Here is a 25,019-nt window from a genome sequence, read left to right on the forward strand (position 1 = left end):
AGTACAGGTGTTGGAATATCATGTTGAGGTTGTACAGGACATTGCTGAGACCTCTTCTTGGAGTACTGTGTAAAGTTCTGCTTGCCCTGTTAGAGGAAGGATATTATTAAACCTGGGAGGGTTGAGAAAAGATTTAGCAGGCTGTTGCAGAATGGAGGGTTTGAGTTATAAAAATAGGCTGGAACATTTTTCATGGGAGCATAGGAGGTTGAGGGGTAACCTTAAAGAGATATATAAAATCATGTATGGCATAAATAAGGTGAATAGCAATGGTTCTTATCCTTAAGGTGGGAGAGTTTAAAGCTAGAGGGCATATTTTTAAAGTGAAAGGAGAAAGATTTAAAAAGGACATGAAGGGCAATTTTTAAGTACATGAATAGGAAAGGTTTGGACGGTTATGAGCCAAATGCAGCCAGATGGGACTAGATTAGTTTGGGAACATGGTCAGTGTGGTCTAGTTGAACCAAAGGGTCTGTTTCCATGCTGTATGACTCTATGACTCTGACTGATAGGCAATGGAGCAGAGTCAAGGCAGCTTTTCAAGCCACTTGGCCTCTTTTGTGAGTGTCACAGATAGAAATTAACCTTCCAGAATTGTTATCCATCATTTTCATAATTTAGAAGTACCAATAAATAAATAAAAATTGTAAAAGGACAGTTTACAAGTTTTAATAAAACTGACTTGCATCTATTACAAGGGTTTACAATTAATGTGGTCATTTATTTATTTTTAAGAATTTATTTTATATATATAGTGTATAGATATGGATATAGAGAATACAGAATCAGAATCCAACAGCATTCACAAATTGATTTTAAAGCATGTATACCACATATAAAGGCAATTTTCATCATCTATGCATTATAAATGAGCCACCACATACTTTGTGCCACAATATTGCCATTTAGGTACATAATTGTCATTTTAGCATGTTTTTATCTCCACACTGAGGTTCGTCGAAATATTCTGGAGATGATACTTGAATTACATTTGCAGTTAAGAGTAAGATCTCAGTAATCGTGTATGATACCCGTCTCTACGGTAACTTTTGCTGTAGTCTCGATTTCAATAGTCAAGACCTATGAAACAGTGATAGTCTTAGGGATGACTGGTTTGTTGGATACAGATTAAAGAACGGAAGATCACGGCTAACCTAAACGCCAGAAATTGAGTTAAATAGAAAAGCCAGGATGTTGATACTTTAATTTTTTTAAAAAACTGGGATTTAAAAGAAATACGTTGAGCTCGAGTCACGATCATTTGGATTTCGGTTTCCCCTGTCAGGAAATGTGTTCATTGAGACCACGTAAAGTATTGCAATCATCCACCGATACTTTCTGAAAATGCGTTCCTAGCGAGCAAGGCTCCGACTGAGAATCCATACATTCGAGCCTTGTACACAGTAAAGTGAGAGTAACATGATAGATCATGTGTGAATATTAATTGTTATGTGTTGTACTTACATGAAACGTATTTGTTTGCTACGACCAATGGTATCAAAACATGCAAAGTAAGTGATTTACTACCTGGATAAATTTCTGTCGTGGCTTTGGGCAATAGCTGTCTGAAAGGAATATCATACAAAGTTTTTGGCAATCAAACGTCATTTGCATGGTATAGTTTCGAGACGCCTGAAGTACCTGAAAGGGTACATTTTTTCATTCTTCACCGAAGCGGACGACACCTTTCCCAATCGTCTTGACTGTGGGCAAATCTATTCTTCAGTGTCCAGCTATGGCTAGTAAAGTTTGCCCACAGGCAGAAAAGTAACGTTTAATTGATGCAATTAATAACTGAAATCTCGACATGAAAACATCCTGAAGTACAGCAGGTTTATTGTCCTAACAATTTTTCCAACCTTTACCTAGTGTCATTAAAGAAAATCTCCCAGGAGCAAATGCATGCTCGTACCATGGTGTAGACTACTGCTTTACTAAAAGACAGAGAAAACCGTTTCATTTCGGAAGCAAGGTTTATTATGTGTTCGTTTGTTTCTTGAAGACAAATTGGTTTTCATTCAAACAACCAGTAGGTGGACAGACCTAGCATCATAATCTGTCTGAAAAGTGAAGCAGCATCACATTGAAACTGAATAGAATACAACAAAATCACAAGGTACTCAACTTTTTTTTCTTAAAATGAGACCACAACTGGACAATAAACAGGTTCTACCCATCACCTTTACAATGTGTCTAGTGAACGGAAATCAGATAGTGGACTATCTAGCGTCAAGCATTTCAACCCACTCACAGAGGTATGGAATCATAGATAAATACCCCGCTACTGGCTCACCATATTTACAATCCCATTAAATTAACATTAAATAAATATATACAAACATGGACAATGACAACCCGCCTTTCCCCTCCAAGCTGATTTCCATTGGAGATTCAGCAGAATTGATGTTCCAAGTTATATCATTGTTTGGAAATTGTAATTTAAAAAAAAACAGTTTACCTAGACACCAGAGTCAAAACATTTTTCTAGCATGTGACAAGGATGGGAACGGTCCAAACTACGTAATCTACTCATACATGTTTTTGGCACATTGTGTTCATGAATTCAGACCACATTTCTATCAACATAAGATCCCGCCTAAAGGAATAAGCATTTTATGAAGAGTTGTACTTTTTTTTTCGAATTCAGTGTCATATGGTTACATGAAGTAGGAGAAAGCGTTCCTTGGTAGGATAATTGAAAAATTATGAAGTCTGGATCAAACCGAAATTTTTACATACTCTGCAGATTAGGAATTTGGCATATTCAGTGTCAAATGCTGTCATTTGGGGGTTCGGGGACAAATGTTCATTTGAAAGGTATGGCAAACAGGAATGTTTAGATCGAGACTCGATGTTGAAATTGTTCCTCTGTAACACCTACACCTGATTTACCCAACAATTGACCATCAAATGTTTGATACATTTTAGCGTTTACGGAAGATTATTGAAATTAGGATAACCTGTCCAAACTGTCAGTGGACTATTGTTTGGTTAAGAGGAATTTAGGAGTGATGATGAGACGGTTCGAAATCAGCAGGGGTGACATTTCCTCCCAGCAATTTAATGTTGAAATGAAAATCATGCTCTTCAATCGATACTTGAATCTGAACTCATTGGTCGTGGCAATTTTAAACATGTTTGCTCGTCGTTGGTTTTACAAAGGTAAGAGATGTGCTAAACACCACCACAAATAACTGTTTTCCATTCATTTAAATTACTTTCTAGTTAGAGGCAGTGTTTTCACATCTAGTCAAATGATCAATGTGACCGGAGTTTTAATCTAACTCTTGGCCAACTTGTAACATTTCTTCATTGTCAATGTCTAACTACGTTTAGATTACACATAGGATAACATGGATCTCTGACAAGTCAGAGTGGCGGGAGAGGGAAAGCGAGACGAGGTTTTAATCTATGTTCGGGCATGATGGGCCAAATGGCTCCCTTCTATGCTGTAAACGTCTGTGCCTGCGCGCAGAAAGATAACAAAACTGGCCTCAGCAAGCTAAAGTTGAGCCGAACACTGACTCCGTTGGCAAGTCTGACCCTTTGTTACTAATTTTGCCTGCAGCTTTTTGTTCCTTAAAATGGGAACGTTCATCCCACTGTCTACCTTGATCATTTGTAACCAACCTGCTCAGACGTGTCATGACACACCTCTGGAGCAGATGAGACTTGAATCCAGGCCTTCTGGCTCAGAGATCGGCTCACTAAGCGGTGCTACAATTGCCCTCTAGCCTGTGCTGTAGTTGGCTTTAATCTTTGTTGGCTTGAACTATGAGGTTGAACAAGTCTACGTGTGCCTTTTGAACTACAGTGACCCCGGAATCCCAGGAATCTGCAGTCACCAAATCTAATGCACAGCTGCTTCTTGTGCAGTAGTTTCTCACCTGTTCAGAGAGAAGGGGTGGGGGAGGCGCTATGAAAACCTAAATTCCCCCTGCTTATTCAACAATGTTGCAGATTATGTTTAGTGAGATACATTCCTGCGGAGCTTTGATAGAATGGAAGCGAGTCGTGCCTTAACAAAAAATACCGTGCTAGAATTCCACTATGACTAATTCTGCCTATTTAAACACTAAGTTTAACGGTTCAAAATACCAACGTTGTATCAGTTTAGAGTAAAACAGGAAGATATCATAATCATAGAGAATGGACATGGGGTTAAGCTACATGAAAATCCGCAAGGCATTTAATTGCAAGGGGAATGGAATATAAAAGGGAGATTTTATTGCAGCAGCGCAGGGTTTTGGGGAGACAAGTTTGGAGTATGGAGTAAGGTTTTGTACAGTTTGGGGAAAAAAAGATATAAATGATTTAGACACAGTCAAATGCAGGTACACTGACTCATTCCTGGATTATAGAGATTATTTTATGGAGAAGGGTTGAACAAGTTGAACGCTTATGCATTGGCTTAGAAGTATGAGAAGTGATCTTACTGAAACACATAAGATCCTGAGAGGACTGGGTAGGCTGGATACAAGGTGGATGGTTCTTCTTGTGGTGGGGCCAAAGCCAGGGGACACAATTCAAGCATAAGAGGTTTTGCTTTTGAGACTGAGATTCGGAAGTATTTTTTTCCTCAGGGGGGCTGTTCGTCTGTAGAATTCCGTTCCCCGGAAGGCAGTGAATGCTGTGTTATTGTATTTATTTAAGGCTGAGATAGCTAGGAGTTAGTTGGAAGGGTTATGGGGTACCGACGGAAATGTAGACCTAAGGCCACAATCAGATCAACCACGATCTGGATAGTCTCCTGCTCCAAAGTCCTACGTTCCTATGCTCCTTGGAGAGTGGATCTCATTGTGTGGACAAGGGGTCAACTTTAAGTAATCCGTTTATCCTCGTGATTTAGGAATTGATCACCGCTTACTTTTTTTATCAATGGCAGAAGCAGTCTTAAATCAGTGAAAATACAAAAATTAGCAGGCAAAATAAATTAATCCTGTTCATTTTTTCATCACTACAGAATTCTAAAGAAAATGCAACAAAATGCAATGGGGCTTTCCTATAGATTTCTTTCCATCGCAATATCCCTGGGACCCTGATCGTATTGTCACAGATATTTTAACACAGGATTTTTTTTTTTTTTTGGAAATTTAAATCAGCATGATCACTATGTATTCGCCAAGATGGTACTACCAATCGTCGCTTTTTCACCTAAGTGCCTCAGTAACAAACCAATTAAACATTCCTTTCACACCCGTGTTCTCCCAGGATTTCAACATTCCTGCTATTTATCTGATGAGTTTAACCAGTCTGGGCCTTGGGTTTGTTTATATCCCCACAGGGGATAATACTCCGCCACATACCACCTGTGGACTCAAGGAGCAGCAGTTCGGCTTGTGGTAACTCTTCCATTGACATGCATGGCCTGGGGCAAAGAGTGAAAATCAAGGAAAATACGTGAAAAGGAAACTCATTCTCAAAGGAGCATTGATTTTGTAGAATACCAAACGTTTGATCTTATATATTCTTTTTTTTTAAATATCACTTAGTTGAGTAATATACCAATGCGTATAGTTAATAAGGAAATTGCTAGATGGCCAACCATTGGGATACAACAATGTGAAAAATGGCTGCGTATTATAGTAAGATGACACCCATGATATGCGTATCAACAACGATGACTATTTTGATGACAATATAACAGATCAGAGCTGTTTGCAATAGTTGTAACATGTAAATATGTTCGAAATTGTTGAATAATACAACAATGCATTGTTTCTAAATAGATCTAGAGTTGTTCTCAAAAGCATGTCGAAGTGCAGGTACTGGAACATTCATTCTCGGAACCCCTGGGATTCGAGAGGAACAATCAGAATGCCAACAACATTTATCGTTAGACTACGTTGTTTTCTGTTCGTGTGGAATTCGCCATGTCACCCTCAACTTCCCTGCCTTCCCTTGCAACGTTGTTATTTAACTTGTTTCAAGATTGTATGCAGGCGAGATATGTGGACAGCGCGGTTCCGTTGATCGAAAAAAGGGAAGCAATTTGAAACGGCTACTTTACAAACATAACTATTAAATGTTTCCCAGTCATGAGGACATAATTTGCTATTCTTTCCAGAAAATGCAGACAACCAACATGGTTAAGAAACAAGAATTTTGCTATTTTTAGAATAACCTCTCTCTTTCAACTTGAGAGACACCTAGGATATCCAGACAGCCCATCTCTAAGAATCTGCATGTTTTTTTTCTCAATCCAAAGTTTACTGACCCGTGTCTACTGACCCGCGTGAACCAATTCTCTCTTTCAAATATAGCCCTTTTTTTGCAGTGCGCATGCTGGCAATTTAATGAAGTAATGCGGTGGGGTATTTCTTAAATAGGTGTAAAAGCAATTGGCTCATTAATAGTGACGGATGCAGTTCTTAAGATTTATATGTAAACAAAGAGATAACTTCGCCATGTGTTCATGGCGACATTCTGACGAACAAATGAATTTTCTTCCTAACTAACCATATCAAGCTTCTCGAATACAGCTCATGTGCTTTCTGCGTATCTTCGGGTCGTGTTTGTACTAAGATCTACCATCTACATTTAATATGGTATAAGTTCTCAAGGGAGTCATTGGGTCGAGGCTTTGCGTTTGGACGGTGCTTCAGTGTCCACTCATGTTCAAACTGACCAAAATGCATCAGCTGAGGTCAAAAATGTTTTGGGTGGAGACGTTACTCACTTGTCCTCTGAGCTGAGGGAGGTTGTACGATAGTTAAGCGTCCTTCAAGGGATAAGGGGGAGGTCTTTACAAAAAAAACATCGAAAAAGACTGATCAAAATGCTAATAGCTTCTGGGGGGTTGGGGCGGTGTACCCTGTCGTACTGAGCGTTTAAGTAGATGCTGCCAAATTCAGAACAATTATTGAAAGGAAGACCAGTTATATTAAATGGTGTGTCGGAATGTACCAAGTCTTAAAGAGACTACGCCATGCAGGGGGAGCACTGCCCGTTTCTACAATGCGATGTTCCCTTCTCATTAATCTCTGTTGGATTTCAGTCCCGTCTCTTTGAAGTGAACTCACCTTCTGTCTGTATTCATTCTGCTTTGCGTAGTTTTTTTTGCAGCGCTGGTGTTCACCTTGAACTTGATCTGACAACTGCAATCGAGGGTGAATAATTATCTAGTTAGAGCTCCGTTTAGATTCATGTTGACTGGAAGGTTAGGGACAGTCACACTACTGCCTGCATTGTTATGCTTGGGGTTAGATTCAGCAGATACATGTCATTATTGTCACCATGTTAAATGTTGTGTGGGAACCGTCAGACCTTGGGTAGTATATCTTTAAAGGTTCTATATTGAAGCTGCACATCCAAACGGGGAGGGGGGGGGGCTGTAAAAAAATGCTATTAAGTGTTTCTGTTACCTGATCATCATTTTCTTTTGCTGGAATGTTTCCATCCTCATAACATGCAGAACTGTGCACAGAAATCGGACCTGAAATGAACGTGGGACCAGAGGATTTTGATAACATATATATAAAAAAATTAATTTGCAGTCACACAAGCTGATCTTGGAATCGCCTGCCATTCTGACAGAAAATGGAAGTCAAAATGTTTGCAAAATTGGAAAAATACCAAGAAAAAAGGTCTTGATGTCTTGCATCCAGGTCCATATTGGTTGCAAACAGTTGACCCAGTGTTGCTCCGTTATATGTGCGTTGTCGTCTTTTCCAAGTCAATAGAAGATTTTTTTTATATAAAGCTACAGAAAATAAAAAGTTTGGAGGAATGTTTTTTCATTTCCTGTTCTTTTCCTCCTTGTCTCCAGTTTTGGTGCCTGCCTCCCCACCAGATGTATGTCTATTTGGATTGTTGTTTAGGAACATCTTGTCCAGTCCCTTTAATGCTTCCGTCAGGTAGTTCTGGACAGCTGTGAGAGCAGCACAAATGGCGGGAGAGCCAAAACCATGCGTAATGAGGCTAAAGTGAGTCAAACAGCTCTGGATGCCTGGGTCTAGTATGGGGTTGGGCCTGGTATTCCCCAGTGGAGACCTATCCTGCGCCAGCAGATCTGTAAATTCTTTGCAAAGTTGCCTGCGGGTTAAGAAAACAAGGACAAAGAATGTTGCAGTCAGATAACACAAATCAGATGTATGCAATGGCATTGCTATGGAAATCGGTTCAACTGCAAACCCCCCCCCCGCCCCCTATCCCCCCACATCAACCCGCATATCATGGTTAAGGTAAAGCTGCCTGTATGGCGTTGACTTCCACTGTATGCGCATTTCTACAATAGTCTACAACTATAATTGTCAAATAATTCAGGATGTTTTTAATGGAATCTCATATGTTCTCAATTCTTATAATGAATCACGGATGTGAATCTTTCTTTAATTTGCTGAAGAATGAATGTAGTAATGCAAAGCTAAATATAGATTAATCTCACTGTGAATTAATCCTGCTAAAAGCAGCACAAGTTCATACAGGTGAAAGAGTTACGGTTAGGTTACACGTTTACTGGGGCCATTTTCAACCAATAACACGTGTTAGTATTACCGGCATAATTTAGTCTTTGAAAAAAACATCTTGCATGTTACAGGTGTGCGAAATCAGAAATTATTACAAATGAACACAACGAAGACATAGAAAACAATTCGAGCAAAGCATTTTGCAATAGAACCACGGAGAAATTAAATCCACGGGGAAGTTAAACTGATAGAGTTAAATCATAGAACCTTGCTATTGCATTTGTGAATCAGACAATCTTAAGTAGAGTTCATTCCAAAAAGATTGTATCTTTTAAAATTATATTTCGAAGGTATATGTAGAATTATTCTGAATAGTCAAGGAGGTGAAAGGTTAGCTGGGGCAGGCGGGAATATCGGGTGATCAAATCAACCATGTATTTATTAAATGGCCGAGCAGGCTCGAAAGGCCGAGTGGCCTAATCCTGCTCCAACCTGCGCATAAGATCAGCAGAGATAGTAGGAACTGCAAATGCTGGAGAATCTGAGATAACAAGGTGTAGAGCTGGATGAACACAGCAGGCCAAGCAGCATCAGAGGAGTAAGAAAACTGACGTTTCGGGCCTAGATCATTCTTCAGAAATGCATTTCTGAAGAAGGGTCTAGGTCCGAAACGTCAGCTTTCCTGCTCCTCTGATGCTGCTTGGCCTGCTGTGCTCATCCAGCTCTACACTTGTTATCGTAAGATCAGCAGGCTGCTTTTCTCAGGTTTAGTGGCTCTGGTGCATTCAGCCAGACTGAAGAGAAAGAAAGGGTTTGCTGCGCAGAATGTCAGAATTGTATCTGAATTCCGTTCAGCCCTGAAACTGCCAGGAAACCCCGGAAACTCTGTGAGTGTTTCAGGCACTCCTTGGTGAAGTTACAGCGGGCCACTAGAGACGCTTCCCTCACTTTTCGCCCAACGGAAATTCACCCCATGGCCACCCTCCATTTGAGCAAAAGAAATTTAAACTGTGCTTCTCATCTGCCTCTGCAGTAGTTTCTGCCTCACTGTGACGTCGTGACGCGGTATAAATTTGACCTAACAGGAATGATTGCTCAAGAGCATCTTTAAGAAGTACTATCACAAGACTTGCATTGAACATTTCATACAGTGTAAGGGTTAAATCTGATTATGAAAGAATTCTGGGCCCAAGGTTCTCTTAGACTTTTTTTCTAACCTACCTGGATAGTTGGTAGAAATATCCAGAATGCTTTTGCTTCTAAAAAGTTAAATTCCATGCATGGTGAAGATTATTTCAATCTCCTCAGGGGGAGGCAATTGCAGTCCGAAACTGAGAGTAACAACTAGTTCCTGTATGGCTGGAATTTATGCCACAGCCATTCGTTTTCAGACTGGCAGCTACTGTATAATTGCAACATAATGCTGCTGCACCTGACCTGGAAATAATTAATATTTATATTGAGCGTTGAAATGGAAATTTGTTCCCATTTCCCAGCATTAGCCTATATCAACTTGATGCACGCATTGATTCCACTGGAACACTTTTTGAAGAAAATATTTGAATTGTAAAGTTTAACAATGAACAGAAATGAAATCTCAGAACGTTGAGAGGCGGGTGAATTGCATCGTCTATCACCCTGCTGCCAAGCGGATTATCGATTTACTAAGTGTTATCGTTTTCCGAATGATAAAAGTGGTGTCTACACTTATATTTAGACCATTTTATTCTGTCTCTAAATTTGCTAAATGGAGTTCCGTGCCAATATTCAGGATACCGTGTAGAGTGCGATAATGTACTTTTTCAAAGATCATGTTTCCTTTGTTAAATGTAAAGTAATGTTATCAGTGATCACAGAAGATGTAGAACTGGGAAAGTTTACAGGATTGTAATTTCATCCAAGAGGATTCGTATAATGCAAATTTGAGAAAGAAGTCTAAAAGAGATGAGTACCATCATTTCAGGCCTAAATCTACAATTGAAATCTATCTAATAGAACAATGTATACTTGGTCACAAAAAAACAGAAATTGCTCGAGAAACTCAGTAAGCCTGGCAATATCTGGGGAGAGAAAGCAGACTTAATGTTTCGAGTCTGTGACCCCTGAACAGAATCCATTCTGAAGATGGGTCACTCGACTCGAAACATTGACTTTACTTTCCCTCCATAGATGATACCGGACCTGCTGAGTTTCTCAAAGAATTTCTGTTTTTGTTTCAGATTTTCAGCTTCTACAATTCTTTGTTTTATTTTGTTGTATACTCGGTGATGTTCATAAGATTATTTTGGATCTACATAGTTTCCCTAGGCCAGATGCCATTTTTAATATGAATGTTGAAGGCACTCTATTTGTCAGATGCTAGATATATCCATACTGCAAGATTGTGTAGTTCTCACTGCTTCAATGAATGATCATCAATAGTTGATTTCTGATGAATAAAATAATCGTTGTCTTATATGGAGGAATAATGTATTTGATTTTTAAATGGAAACATGTATGTTCAAAGCCCTTAATAACCCATGAAAGTATGCCTATCTAAAAGTTGCGATTAATAAAAATTCTGTTTCTATCAACCCGCATGTTGAGAAAAGATCACGTAACTCGCAGCCAAAAATATCTGTCGTCAATATCATTAATGCTGAGAATTGGTGTGCAGAGAGCCCTAATCTTTTTTTTTAAATTGAGCCAAAAATCATTGCATTATAGATGAGTCTCAATAATGAAAAATGTAGCTTTGTACATCTTCTTCCTTTGAATATCCCCAACACGAGCAAACGTGGACCTATCTCTACTCAAAGTTCTTTTAAAAAAACGTGGCGAAGAGGTAGTACAGGAGTAGAGGTTAGTGCGGTCATGGAATTTAAGCTAACCGAAGTATATTTGCACCCAGGCACAGAATCAATCAGATGCTGGGGAATCCTGGTCATTTTCTCAGTAAAGAAATCCTTAATTAATCAAGACAATATATTTCAAAAATGCCTTTTAGAAATTTTCTTTGGTGTTCCCCACTTCTGTTGGCTTTTTCCCCTCTCTTCCTATCTCGTTTGCCGTGTGTGGTAACACGTATCAGACGCTCATAGGAAATTGCTATGGGAACATTCTAAACGCTTGCCTTCATCGTCCTTGTATTTTTTTTGACTATGTAAAGTAGAAAACGTCCACCGTGAAGGATTAATGGCAGGGAAGCCAAACGCTTCTAGTCTTCAAAGTAAAAAGAATCGCCTGCAAGCAATTAAACTTTCTGAGATTGTAATATCTTCTGACCCGGCGGAAAGAAACAATTAAATTCAAATCACGTCTAGCGAACATCTGGACAAATTTGAGCAAATGATTTTTTTCAGGTTTTTTTTATAATCATTGGTGGGAATCTGAGGGACTTTCCTCAATAATGGACATGCATAGACATAATCATATATTAAAGACATTACTGTGTCTTTATCAGATCTGATTGAAACTGTTAGAGCTATTCGAAGTTTTCAAGGAATTTTTCTTAAATGCGTGCTAAGAAATGATTTTCTTAACTTCTAAATGCTGCTTAAATTAAACCGTGGCTTCACTATTCATATGAATCTAGTGGTTTTCAATCATTGCTTCAATGAAGGAAAAAATTTCCTAAAGATTTTTGGACTCATAGTTAGGGACAGCTTTTTAAACGACATAAACTCAGCCCTCATTTTATGTGACATACTCATTTGACTCTGTCTACTGTAACTACATGTTGATGCATTGTTCAAAATGACCTAAAATCAGCGTGTTTGAAACCTTTAAGTAGGCGAAGGGAGCGTTAGGCAGATGCAATACCAAACATGACACCTATTTTCAAAAATCGCATTTTGTTCATACATCATTGCACATCAGGTACAAGATTAACTGTTAGTGTTTATTCCTTCAGGTCTCAAAAGCAGGTAGGAGTAGGTGAATAACTCACTTTGTGGCCAGGATCATATTCTTCCTGGAGTGCAGCTCGCTGGGATCTGTGTGCTGTCTGTTTAGGTAGTCGGCTGCTGCCTTGGCAGGGAATTCGGTTTCACAGATGTATCCAAAATCCCGAGCTAAATGTACGGCTTCGCCTGCAAGACAAAACCAACATTACCTCATTATTATTCTCATATGGTTATATAAGTATTGTGTGTGCAAAATTTCAGCTATATCTTATGGCTGTATAAATATTAATCAAAGGGCCGGAAGTAAATAGCACAAAGAAAAAAATGGAGCACATCATGAAAATATTTATGATAAATTTTCTAGCTCTGTTATGTGTACAATGTTCTGTATGACGCCGGTTAATCGTATTGGGTGTCCCTCTCGATTAGGCTGTGTCTTAATGTACGATCCCTGCATTATCTCCCCGTAGTGTCTGCAGGAAAGCTCATTTAAGAATTCAAGACAAACTAAAAACCGACAGCCAACTGAGTTCTTGATACAGTCATTAGATATAAGAATATAGTGTAAGATTCGGATTATTTTATGAATAAATATGCACATGCTAAGTAATTGATCCCTGTTTTCTGTAGACTACAATAGAAGAGATTGTGATGTCAACAATAAATCGCTATTTGGGGCTTAATATTTTGCTCTGGATATCCTCCAGATTTATAATGATGCAGTTTACAGGATTTCACTTGAAATTGGAATCAAAGTAGCTGAATCTGATCTGGAGCTAGCGTCCGCGCAAACGCAATGGAATAATTATGAAGTTCGTTTCTGGATTAAGGTAATTATTTAAGCTTATCCGTCGTTCATAAACATGGAGAACAAAACTTGCATACACATCTGGTTGTCGATAGTGGCTTATACATACTGAGGAGATCTAATAAAAATAAACCTTGTAGGAATGGAAAGGAAACATTTGGACGAATTTTTATTCGTAAAATGGTGACAGTATTGCCAACTTTGGGCCGACTTGTTTGCTGTTCAGTTATGAGACAGAACATAAATGTCGTTTACCTTTTAGTGTTCTTGATGGCTTCGTTTGTTTATATTATAGTAGTGAAGGTGTTTGTTAGTTACCTCTGGTAGAGATTTGTCTTTGCAGTAGGCAATCTAAATAAAATACCCGATAGACCACATTTATTGCAGAGCAGTTGACTGTTATGAAGGAGTTGACTGTGAAAGATTTATCTTTGAAAAGATAAATATTGTAATTAAACAAGACACCCCCCAGGAGTTTCTAACAAACAGCAACTGACTGTTACTTGCCAAAATAACACACTGCAACAGTGAAGTGTGAGCATTCGGAATGTGTTCAGTAATGTCTGATGGCACTCATGCGGAAGCAAGAAGAATAATTATAATCCATCTATCTGTTTGTCTATCTGTCATGGAATATACATTCTATGTATGGATATCCATCTGTCAATGCTACTGTGCCATGTAAGAAATTGCTGTTCAGCATTCTTCCCATAAAATGTTGAGGAATTATGTACTGACTTTCACATAACAGTTATGTTAAGCATAAGCAGTAGTATTGGTAACTGTAGCTAAATGTATCCGTTCTCACTGGAAACAAGGAAGTAGAATATAATAAGCACAGGCATTTTACTTGGGAGCAAGGCCATTTTACGAAAACTGCCCAGTGCCAACTTTTTGCATCAATCATTGTGGATCTGTCTACAGCACATGGACTGCGGCCTTTCAAGAAGGCAAATCACCACCATCTTCTCAAAGACAACGAGGGACGGGAAATAAATGCTGGCCCAGTTACGAACATTCCAAATAGGAACAGAGGTATACCATTCGACCCCTCGAGCCTGCTCCGGCACGAAATAAGATCGTGGTTGATCTGCTAATGCTGGGATTGTCATATTTCCTTCCATCCTGGACTATCCTTGAGGTCCATGTCATCAACCTACCCCACCTGATACTACTTCAGTGAAGGCTGGTTAACACCGCAGAGTCGAGCTCCGAGGGATTCAAACAGATAATACTGCACTTCTCAAGCAGTGGATCTCTTTGAAGTTCTTTGCAGACGATAACTGGGGCTAGGCACATGAAATTGTCCGCAGGACTAAGTGATTCAAAGAGATACTGTACCGATAATTATCACGCTAATTATTGTCAGGTTTTCACAAAAATGCATCCTTAATGACGGTGTTCTCACAAAATATATAGTCATAAAATACAACTTTTCCATTTCTGCTGCGCCTTCTTGAAAACAGAATTAGAAGAATTCGGTTTACTCAGCTCAGTACTGATAAACATCATACCTTACTATGTAGGGGAACTAAATGTTTACAAACAAGCGATAAATAAATGAATGTGTCAGATGCCTTGGCCTGTAGAAAAAGGCTAAAAAAGTAGACGTCCACATATTTAGCGTGTCAATTTTCTTTTCTTATCTATTTTTATATTCTCTATTCTTTTGAACAAATTGCTGCTACTGAAGAATGCGCAACACCACAGGTCTTCCAGTTATTTAAGTGCATTTCAGCTGACATATCAGCCATAACATTGGCAAAATTAGACGGCTTGCATCACTTATTCATAAAGGATTTCTGAATAAAAATAAAAATAATTTCACAAGATATTTTCTTGCTAATATTAAAGCAGGTCCTAAACAGGTAAGATTTACAATCTCTGATGTACATGCACAAGCGGGGTAGAGGTGTGGGCTCGAGGATAGGACACTGGGAAATCACAACTGAAAAATAACAGGCATTCAAACTTACTTTATCGTTGTGCATAGGAACATCAATACAAATATAAAGAGATATATGGACATCTGTGACGTTTGTGTATGAGTGTGCAAGCGTGATTATGTGTAACTAAGTGATGGAGAATGCAGTTACATATGAGCATTTAAATACAACTATAAATCATGCATGAAGGTTAGCTAAAAGAAAACCCTTCCAGCCTTGAGATAAATGCATTTATAATATTTATTATGATGTATGAACGAAGTAGTTTTTAGTTAAATTACATAATTAATAATGTAATTTCTCTTTGAAGTTACAATAAATGGCTTGATCAAAAATGCCAAAAATTGTGAAGATTAATGTTGATATTTTGGTTGCTAATACTTTTAGCTAACTTTCGTGCAATGAATATTGTTCAAGTACATGTGATTGTTATAAAAAGAACACAATGTAATAACATCCCTGCCAATATCGTCAAGTAGTCTTCTGTTCCCTTGTTCATGGGCAGTTCAAAGTTCTTGTGATGGTGTTAAGCTTGGGACAATCATGACGTCAACTTATCAATACAATCCGAAAAGTTTCTTATGAAATGTGTTCCCACAACTTACCTTCCACTAGTGACGTTAGTAAAGTGACATTTGCAGCTTTACGTCTGCCCGCGGGTAAATTTAATCCGATCTTCTCTAGCTTTTCTCTCAACGACCTTCCACCGTTTTTCGACTTGGCTCTGACAACAATAAGGGATAGATTTTGAGACTCAGCTCTATTATAAGTAGCCTTCTTTGTGGTGTACACAGCCTGCGTGAGTGCCTGTGTGCAAGAGGTAGAACTGTTCAATCAACCTACGCGTCCATAATAAATCACACGATCCTTACTCCAGGAAAGGAAAACTCTTTCAAAAGGCGACTTTTCACGTGAGGTTCGAGTGGAAGTTTATAATAATACCCATGGGCCAGGTTTTTATTTCTTAAAGATGCAGTTATACCGATATTTTCATATTAATGCTGAGCTGTTTTAGATGCGTATGAACCCGAACGTTGCAGTATAATTGGAAGTCAACTCCCAAGGTAAACCCAGTACACCAAAGCTAGGAAGCGTAATATCATCCTACGGGAGATAGTCTCACACCATTTTGAGTTCCCCAGAGATATGTAGAATGCCAGGTCAAAGCAAGGCCACATTTCAAAGTGCTGAATTCGATAATTACGTAATCTGGACATTTTTATAAAACAAATTTATTTATTATTATTGTTATCATTATTATTTCAAAATAGTGTTTTCTCTTGTTCGTCACAACTTAAAATTGAGCGAGTCAGAAGGCAAAACGCTTTTGTTGTTCACCTGACTGCATTGGGTGTTGAGGCAGAGTGAGCAGTACCTGACCATCCACTGGTCTAACACTGGTAGCTGCATGATAATGACAGCATCGGGCTACAGTTTGGATATAGTTGCACTGCTGCTTATTTTTTGACTGTCCATTAATGTAAAGGTGATAGCGTCCTTAAGTTACATTCTCCAGTGTACTGAAGCCCAATAGCGCCAAAAAAGGTCTGCCAACATTTTGAGTTTCTACTATGTCACTATCACTGCGGCAATGTGAAATGATAGTATTCTAAAAATATATATTCAGACCATTCATTGGATCTCAGGGAAACTATAGAATTATTACAGTATCGACAAGGCCCTTTGGCCCATCGAGTCAGCAGCAACAAAAATACACGGCTGGCTATTTACATCAGTCCACTTTTCCGCTCAAGGCCCGGCGCCTTGAAACGTTGACGTTTTAGTGGGCATGCGTTTATGGTGGAAATCGTAGACAATCCGACTTGCGTTCCTCTGAAAAGTAGACTTAAAGGGGGAGGTTGTAGAAGAGTTCTTTATTTTCATTCTTCTTATTGTAGAAATAAATTAATATTTCGAACAATGCCCTTACATTTGAAACGAGAAGCAAAAAGCACGAGTCGATGGCCTGTCTTCAAACACCCACAAGACGTGGATGCTTTAGGCCAATCCATTGCAAGATGCCGTGGCTAAAATTACCTCAGATGCGCGGTTGAGAATACACTCTCCACTCTCCATAAACCGGAAGTTGGGGCGTAACTGCACGCTTGTATATAATTGACTTCCAAGTGTGTACTCTAATGGTTATTAATGTTATGTTCTGACAAACTAACAGCAGAAGAGTAGATATAAAAATATTGGAAAAGCGTTGTGCATTGTACAATAAATTGTACGAGTCGCATATGTTTAAATTATTTAGATCAATGGATAAAGCTTGCAACATACCGATAGACATTCACGTTCAGTGCATTTGGTCCTGAAGTTTTGGTCACACTACGCTGCTCTACACGTTTCCTGCTGCTTCAGTATAAGAGGCTGCTTTCGGTATTTGTTACCTACCTTCTCAGGACTCCCCCCAACAATGATGCATTCAAACACTCCGGTGGGGACAGGCGCCGCTGGACTTCTCCCACCGTCACCTTGTACTTGGATGTGGAGCTAAGCAAAGACAGACGTCCCGGCACCGAGCAGAACACCTCGTTATGGTTTGCAATTCCACCGAGGAGATTGTCTTTGTTCATCATCAGAGATGTGATATTCTTCTGAGGAAGTGGGACTAAAAGAAGAGGGCAAAACAGCAGAAGTCAGCACTGCGTCACTATAAGTCCCGATACCATCTCACACTTAATGTTAAACCAATGCAGTTTACACCACTAAAGGCCAGTCGGTCCAATCTATATCTACGGGTTAATTAGAACATTTATTTTCAGCAGACTAATGTTTTGTATAATTTGTACATAAAAGAAAAACTAGTGGGATTTTTTTTCAAGAGATAATCAGTGCTTGACTAATGTATTGAAATTTGAAAAATGTACCCATTTTTATGGTTTGATTTTAAGGATTTCTCTTGCAAAATAAAAGCACGTGATTTAGGTTATTATCTCGCTCCTGGTTAAATCCGCAGTGAATTCCACACAAACTGTTCTTTTATGCTCAGACGGGCAAGTGTTGTAAAATAAATTCTTTCCTGGGGAATTGTAGGTTTACAAATTGAAAAAAAACTAACAAGACGTTGAAAGCATTCACGACAGTGATGTAATTGGGAGATGTCACCAAACTATCCATCCTAATCATTTGTGAAACTCAAATTATTTCAAAAGTATTAGCTGGCCAGAGTCTTTAGCTACTGCAGTGACTGGACTGGAATGGAAGCGAGTGTTCAAAAATGTCCAACATTCATTTGAAATGCATTATTAATTATGGTTGACTTGACTGAAACTATGACAGATGGCAAGCCCCCGTATGAATTATGTCTACAATTTAAGAATTATCTAATTAAAGTGAAAGGAGAAAATAACAGTGTTTTATTAACATTATTCGTATCAACTAGATAATTGTGGCATGTGATCGTTTCAAATACACAGTGAAATGCTACACCAGACCATTATCAAAATCCATCCGGCAAAAGCTGAACAAAATACTTTAATGCCCCCTGCCTGCTTTTCTTAATCTCTTCACAAAATAAAGACTGCAGATTAAAAGCTCACAAATGCAGATTGGTGAGAATAATGATATAATTCGGTATGATTTTATTTGCAATATAAAGAGTTGTTGTTCTGAATTCCTTCCTTTATTTTGCAGACTTATCAAATTCCTTTTGCATCCATCGTTCAGCAATCCCAAGTGATGCATGAAACCTCGATTTTCGAATTTAGGGAAGTGTGCCATTCGGACCACATTATGTTTACTTTGAGAATTTGTGGCTCAAGTTATTTAACCAGCAAAAGAGAAAAATCATAGTACTGACTGCCAACTATAGTCATGGACTTTCAACCTGCGTGAAATCACTCACTTGTTGATTGGTTTCGAGAAATCTGAACCATCAGATCCTTTCCAAAGAATACAAATGTAATATAATATGAGTTATATAAACCAGTTTCAGTATTAGATGTTTCTTTTCTCGTTCTTCCTCGTTTTCATGGCTGCAGTGAGACGGCTGGCGAAGCCGAATGGGTAGAATTTTTGCAGCCCGCAAATATGAAGGGGCTGAATTCCAATAGCCAGTTGAAATCTAAAGACCATTATGTCATGGTGTTCCCAATTCATTTCTTTTACATTGTGGGGTTCAGCAAATCACCAGGGAGCCTTTCTGCAGTAACGCCGCCAGCGTTAATTGTTTAAATAAGAATAATTTGCGAAAATAAAATCCACAGAATGAGATTGCAATGAATAGGGGAATAAAAAGGTATAAATGTTGATTTACAGATTTGTTTTTTTAAATAAAGATTCCCTTTCATGTTTATCTGTTTTCTGCAGATCACTCAAGTGAATCAGGATGAGAATTGAAAATATAATCCATTAATTAAAATAAGGCAAAATGTGCTTATAATTTTCCTGCAAATCCGCAGTTCCCACGCTCAGGCCACGTATCAATTTCCACTTCAGGTAAAGTTATTTGCCATAATAATCTGGCGAGAGCTACCCGGTCCCTTCCAGACAGATCTGTAAGCGTTTTGATGAAACCCAGATGGACTCGAAAGCCGTGTCTGTTTCCAAATAATGTTGAAATCTGGCTTGTGAACTAGAAATGCTGTCACTAACACATTTGTAACACAGTTAATTGTCCACCAGTTCAGAAGGAAACCATCGACTTTTGTTTCATCTGTTTGAACTGAAACCTGACAACTTGTGCTTGGATGTGCATTGTCGGATCCCATTAACTTTCCGACAAGAATTAGGGAATAAACCACGAATTCCTCTCAGGCTACTGAGCCAGCTGCTATTTTATGAGGGAACGTCACTCGACAAGTTTGAACTTTTGGCGAAGCTGGTGGAATATCTGCGGTTGCCATTTCGTTAAAAGTTCACGATTCTATGACATTAAAATGCGACCAATCCTTTCTCAAATTTGCAAACATTTACTGCTGCACCTCACTTATTTCAATTCGACTGCAGTGTTGCATTGACGTAGGTCATCATATCCACCCATTTGTCAACGTGTTAGGTCGCCCATGATGAATTTTCTTTCACCCGTCCTCCTCCCTCACCACATGAAGGCCAGCATATACATCTTGTCAGTGAACCTCGGCACAGGAAATCGGCCTACTTAAACATAATTTGACTGCCTTTCATTTTTTTGACTGAGGCGAAACCGACGAACCTTTTTAACGAGAAGAAATGTGCATGAACGTTGAAAAAATCAAATGCAAACTACAAAAAGAGCATTTGGCCCTTCGTGGAAGCTGTGCGCATTCTGCTTGAAATTCATTGCACTTCCTGTTTTATTCAGTTTACGGTGTGTCGCAAAATGCAATCAATGTCATTTTCTTCATTTCCTGAATGTCTTGCCCAGAATGCTTGCATCTTTTGCTCCATGGTTGTGCTAAAATTCCACATGCACCATTAATACAAGTGAATCTGGAGAGCCTAGTGTCGACTAAGTCTATGGGTCTGTAGAGAATCCTGAATCTACCAGATGATTTCCAGCCTTGCTTAAACAAATTGCAGAGCATAACTTCTATTATGTAAACGCGCTGCCGTCATTTTAATAGTTCTTAACCCCCTCAAAATAGTTTACTCCATCTAACACTTTAATACTGACATTTATACACGCTCAAGTTAGCATTAGTGATTCTAGTGCGTATTGAAAGTGAAAAGTGTTTACCATAACTCGAATGTGTAACATTGTGAAGGTACTGTCAAATCACGGCTACGTGTTACTGAATCAGCCCTACATTCAATATCCCGCAAAAGTGAGCTGTGAGTATAGAAATGATTAACTCAGCAATTAATCTGCTTACATGCCAGATCTATAACCCAAATAATCTGACCGTCTACCTCACTTTTTTTGCCGTTTTTGGCTTTCCGCTGAAGGAATGACTGATTCAAGGCCATTTTATTTTTTGGGCAGATATAAGTACTCCGGCCTAACATGGGCCAGAAAAAAACACTGGAGCCCTGGCCCTGTGCAGTACTTTCAATCATATTTATTTAGTTCTTGCAATATTGCGTTAATATTTTAGCCCTAGAATATCTCAAAGGCATGTTTTCAAGTTAATTTATTTTACAGATCATCAATATGGAGAATAATACTTGCTTCATTTGTTAATAATTATGAACAGATTGTGCTTTGAAATATAATTCTGCGACGAACTTGATAGCATTCAAACGACTAGAGGAAATCGCAAACCAATGGACCGTGAGAGAAACGCAGCTTGAAGCCTTCAATTCTTTACGTGTTCAGAATGTACAGCCGCACATCTTCAATGTGATTTCGTAATGCAATGTGTAAATATGTTGCAAGTGTACATGCAATTGTTATAGAAGTTAATGTATCAGTAACAACTTCGAATGGATGCGCATTTAATGTAACCAATCAGGCTCGCACTTAATTGTGACTACAAACAATACCCAATGATAAGACTTTCGCTTCTGTCAACGGTAAGCACAATTCATACATTTAAATATAATCAAATTTCCAGAATTTATCTGAACACACTGCCTTTGTAACGAACATTTCCACATATATTAATCAGAAATGTTTGTTGCAGCAAAATACTACACATGGTAATATTAATTATGCGCTGTGCTGTGAATGTCTTTCTTGAGGTAAATTACATAACCTGATGTATTTCAATTTGTTCACTAAGATAACAATGGAACAACTGGCAATGGATAACAAAATATTTGACAATGTGGAAGTGCATGAAGCTATTGATATAGCTAACGGTTAAACTATGAAAAATGCGTAAAAATAACGCTTAAAACAATTTGAGATAACAAGGTGCAGAGCTGGATGAACACAGCAGGCCAAGCAGAGGAGCAGGCCTAGACCCGAAACGTCAGCCTTCCTGCTCCTCTGATGCTGCTTGGCCTGCTGTGTTCATCCAGCTCTGCACCTTGTTATCTCAGATTTTCCAGCGTCTGCAGTTCCTGCTATCGCTTAAAACTATTTGTCGTCTGCCGAGAAATGCAATGTAGATGTTATGAAAATACAATGCAGTACAAACTGACTATAGTTATTCATCTATCGAGTTATTAAATTTCTATAAAAGATCAAATGTAAAAAACATTCTTAATTTCAGTCACTGATAGAGTTATAATGTGGCATAGAGTCTGCACTATGATAAAGATTCCTTTTGCATGTGTTTTCTCTCATAGCGATGTGTAAGTTTGATCATCTAATGTACCACTACAACACCATTTGTTCTTTATTGATTGTTGATTGACCAGGCGGTGTGAATCATATTTGAGATAACAAGGTGTAGAGCTGGATGAACACCGGGCCAAGCAGCATCATAGGAGCAGGAAGGCTAACGTTTCGGGCCTAGACCCTTCATCAGCCTTCCTGCTCCTATGATGCTGCTTGGCCCGCTGTGTTCATCCAGTTCTACAACTTGTTATCTCATATTTTCCAGCATTTGCAGTTCCTACTATCTGTGAATCATATTTGCCTCATTCTATCAATTTATATTAGCAGAAACATTAAAAACGCCATCCATTATCTACATATTGAAATCAAGAGTGTGTTTTAATGTTAGCTGTAATGTCTCTGCTCAGACAGGAGCCACGGTCCCTGAGTACTGTATTAATAGCTCAACAGGGGCTAATACGGAAAATTAGACTTAAACGAGCTCTGGAGATCCCTAAATGAAAGCGTCATTTATCACGCTGGCTACTTTAACTCTCCTCGTTTGCTCTCTCTTCTGGGACCAACTCATTTCCTGTTAAGTAAATTACCTTAAAAAGTGCCAGGCAGCTATTCCCACACAAAATACAGCACAATGACTCTTGACCATCTCGTTAACCCCACTTTGGAAACGCAGCCATTCTGTATTTTACAATTAAGTATTAGCTTCCCAGTTTCCTCGGTTGGCCTGCACTGTACTTAATCCTTAAACACATGAAATCACTCATATTTCTGCAACGAAATGGCTCAAGTTTGTTTTAATAATATAGATAAATTGTCACAGGGATATACAGTGATAACAATAATATTTGCATATCAAAAGAGTAGGTATTAAAAAAACAAAATGATCTGTACGATTTATTTCTTAATGTTGCTTTAATTAAAATGTATTATTTCGACGGGACATGTTTCAGAATCTGTGTGGCGATCTTGCATATACGCTGATTTTAAAGTCTTTTACAAGGACTTTTATACAGATATCTGCAATCTAATATTGCCCAATACCGACAACGACTGTGTTTAATTGGTTGCAGGCACAGTTTTTTGGCTGCCTGTTCTTGTCACAAAAAATGTTATTTTGCTCAGAAAATCGATAGTCGTCCATTCTCTTGGGAATGATTGTGAGCTACTACTCAAATCAACATATTTTAGTGTGCACAGAAGACTTCGGAAATGGGGTTAAATCAATCTCATTAGTGTGAAATGCTTCGGAATTCAGATATCTATTTACTTCAGTTTCGAGTATATAGTTTGTACCCAACTGGACATAATTGAATAACTCCTAGAGATAGAGGGACGATTTTCTACCTAATGGCCATAGTTTGAAGTTTGAAGAATAGCTAATCACCTTAAATAGTGTTATTCACACGTTATATGAGTAGCTCTCATGAAGCCCACTCATAACCTCTGTGTCATTAAAAAAAGATCTCTATTAATGTAAAAATTTGAGTTAGGTGACCGTGGCCAATGTACACAAATAAAAACAAAATCCATATTACCAGATCTGTAACGAATGCTTCCAAATAATGTGTTACACATATCTTAAAAGTAAATTATATAAAATGAAATTTTGATCTTTAAGAATTCGAAAGTGCAAAAAAAAGCATCTAAATGTATTTTTAAAAAACTGGTAATGTGCAACTTGTAAAAGAAATCCGAATATGTTAGAGATATGTAACGAAATTTACATCTGGGCGTTTCCTACGCATGCGCATTACATTTGCAATGGCAGTCACCGGGAATATGGTTGGCCCCGTTGCAAAAGGGTCTGATGTCCTCACGTGTCAAGCAGTCTTAAACTTGTGCAAAGTTGCCGTAGTTGTGTTTCTAATAACAGTTCCATTTCACAGCTAGGATTTTTTAATCGCTTCCTTTAAGCTATTGACATTGAGGAGAGTCTTATTTTACACATGTACGTTATTGTTCTTGCTTGACATTTTGAATTTTACAAGCGCTTTAATCAGCTCTTTTACTCAGTATGCAACCGTTCACTGGCTTATTAGTAGTGGTTTGGAGTTGTCTGCACGGGCAATGAATACGTTTGGTGTTTACTTCTGACCATTTTCTTTATAGGTACACACCAAAACCCCAAATAACTTTTACATGTTGCCAACTAAACGTGGAAAACATCTTACTTTACTAGTTCGCTATAACAATCCTGCAAATTATTATAGTTTAACACAGTAATAATGAATCCATTCTTTTTTTTAGCAGTTATGTAGAGCCATAGAAGTTTACTACCCAGATAGATAACTTTCAGATCATCACAGTTGAGGTTACTTTTGCTAGATTTATCCGATTATTAGGCAGATTGCCCTTTTACTCCCATAGGCCTGTATTTTCCCCTGTTTTGAATATTTATCTAAGTTACCCTTCAAAGAAATTGGGGTCTCCACCCCAACCACTTCCTGTGGCAAGGCATTCTGAGCTCTAAAAACTATTGTAAAAACATATCTCTACAAATATCTGCTTCACACTTTGACATATTACTAAGTCCAAATGAACATGAAAATTATCTATCCCTAACCATTCAATCAAAAGTTTTCATAATTGTAAAAATAACTGGTAACGTTTTTGTGAACTTTCCCCTGATCTAGTGAAAATAATCCAAGGTGAGTAATTTACACAGGGGTTATCTGGAATGCGTATTGAAACTTTGGTGGAAAATTGTCTCAACCATGGAAAAGATAGGTATAAACAGCCTTATACACTGATCCAATGAGATTTCAACTGATTTGCTGCTGAAGTAACGGCATGAGAATTTCTTCAGAATTTTTACCCCCACCC

General features: G+C 38.4%; 1 protein-coding gene across 2 annotated transcripts in view; it reads right to left on the reverse strand.

Annotated features, from left to right (window-relative positions):
* Nucleotides 1–7,650: 7,650 nt before the first annotated feature.
* Nucleotides 7,651–25,019, reverse strand: part of LOC109913418 (transcription factor AP-2-beta) — a 169,259-nt gene continuing 151,890 nt past the window's right edge. Inside the window, exons 4-7 of one of the 2 annotated variants that reach the window (XM_020517905.2) lie at nucleotides 17,444–17,660; nucleotides 15,652–15,770; nucleotides 12,337–12,478; nucleotides 7,651–8,034 (exon numbers count right to left, since the gene is read on the reverse strand). In XM_020517905.2, coding sequence (XP_020373494.1) covers nucleotides 7,737–8,034; nucleotides 12,337–12,478; nucleotides 15,652–15,770; nucleotides 17,444–17,660 — 776 coding nt within the window. In that variant the 3' untranslated portion in view covers nucleotides 7,651–7,736. The remainder of the gene's footprint in view (nucleotides 8,035–12,336; nucleotides 12,479–15,651; nucleotides 15,771–17,443; nucleotides 17,661–25,019) is intronic. The other variant, XM_048597010.1, reaches the window with a different exon arrangement.

This window comes from Rhincodon typus, chromosome 5, assembly GCF_021869965.1.
Source record: "Rhincodon typus isolate 14 chromosome 5, sRhiTyp1.1, whole genome shotgun sequence".
Lineage (NCBI taxonomy): Eukaryota > Metazoa > Chordata > Chondrichthyes > Orectolobiformes > Rhincodontidae > Rhincodon > Rhincodon typus.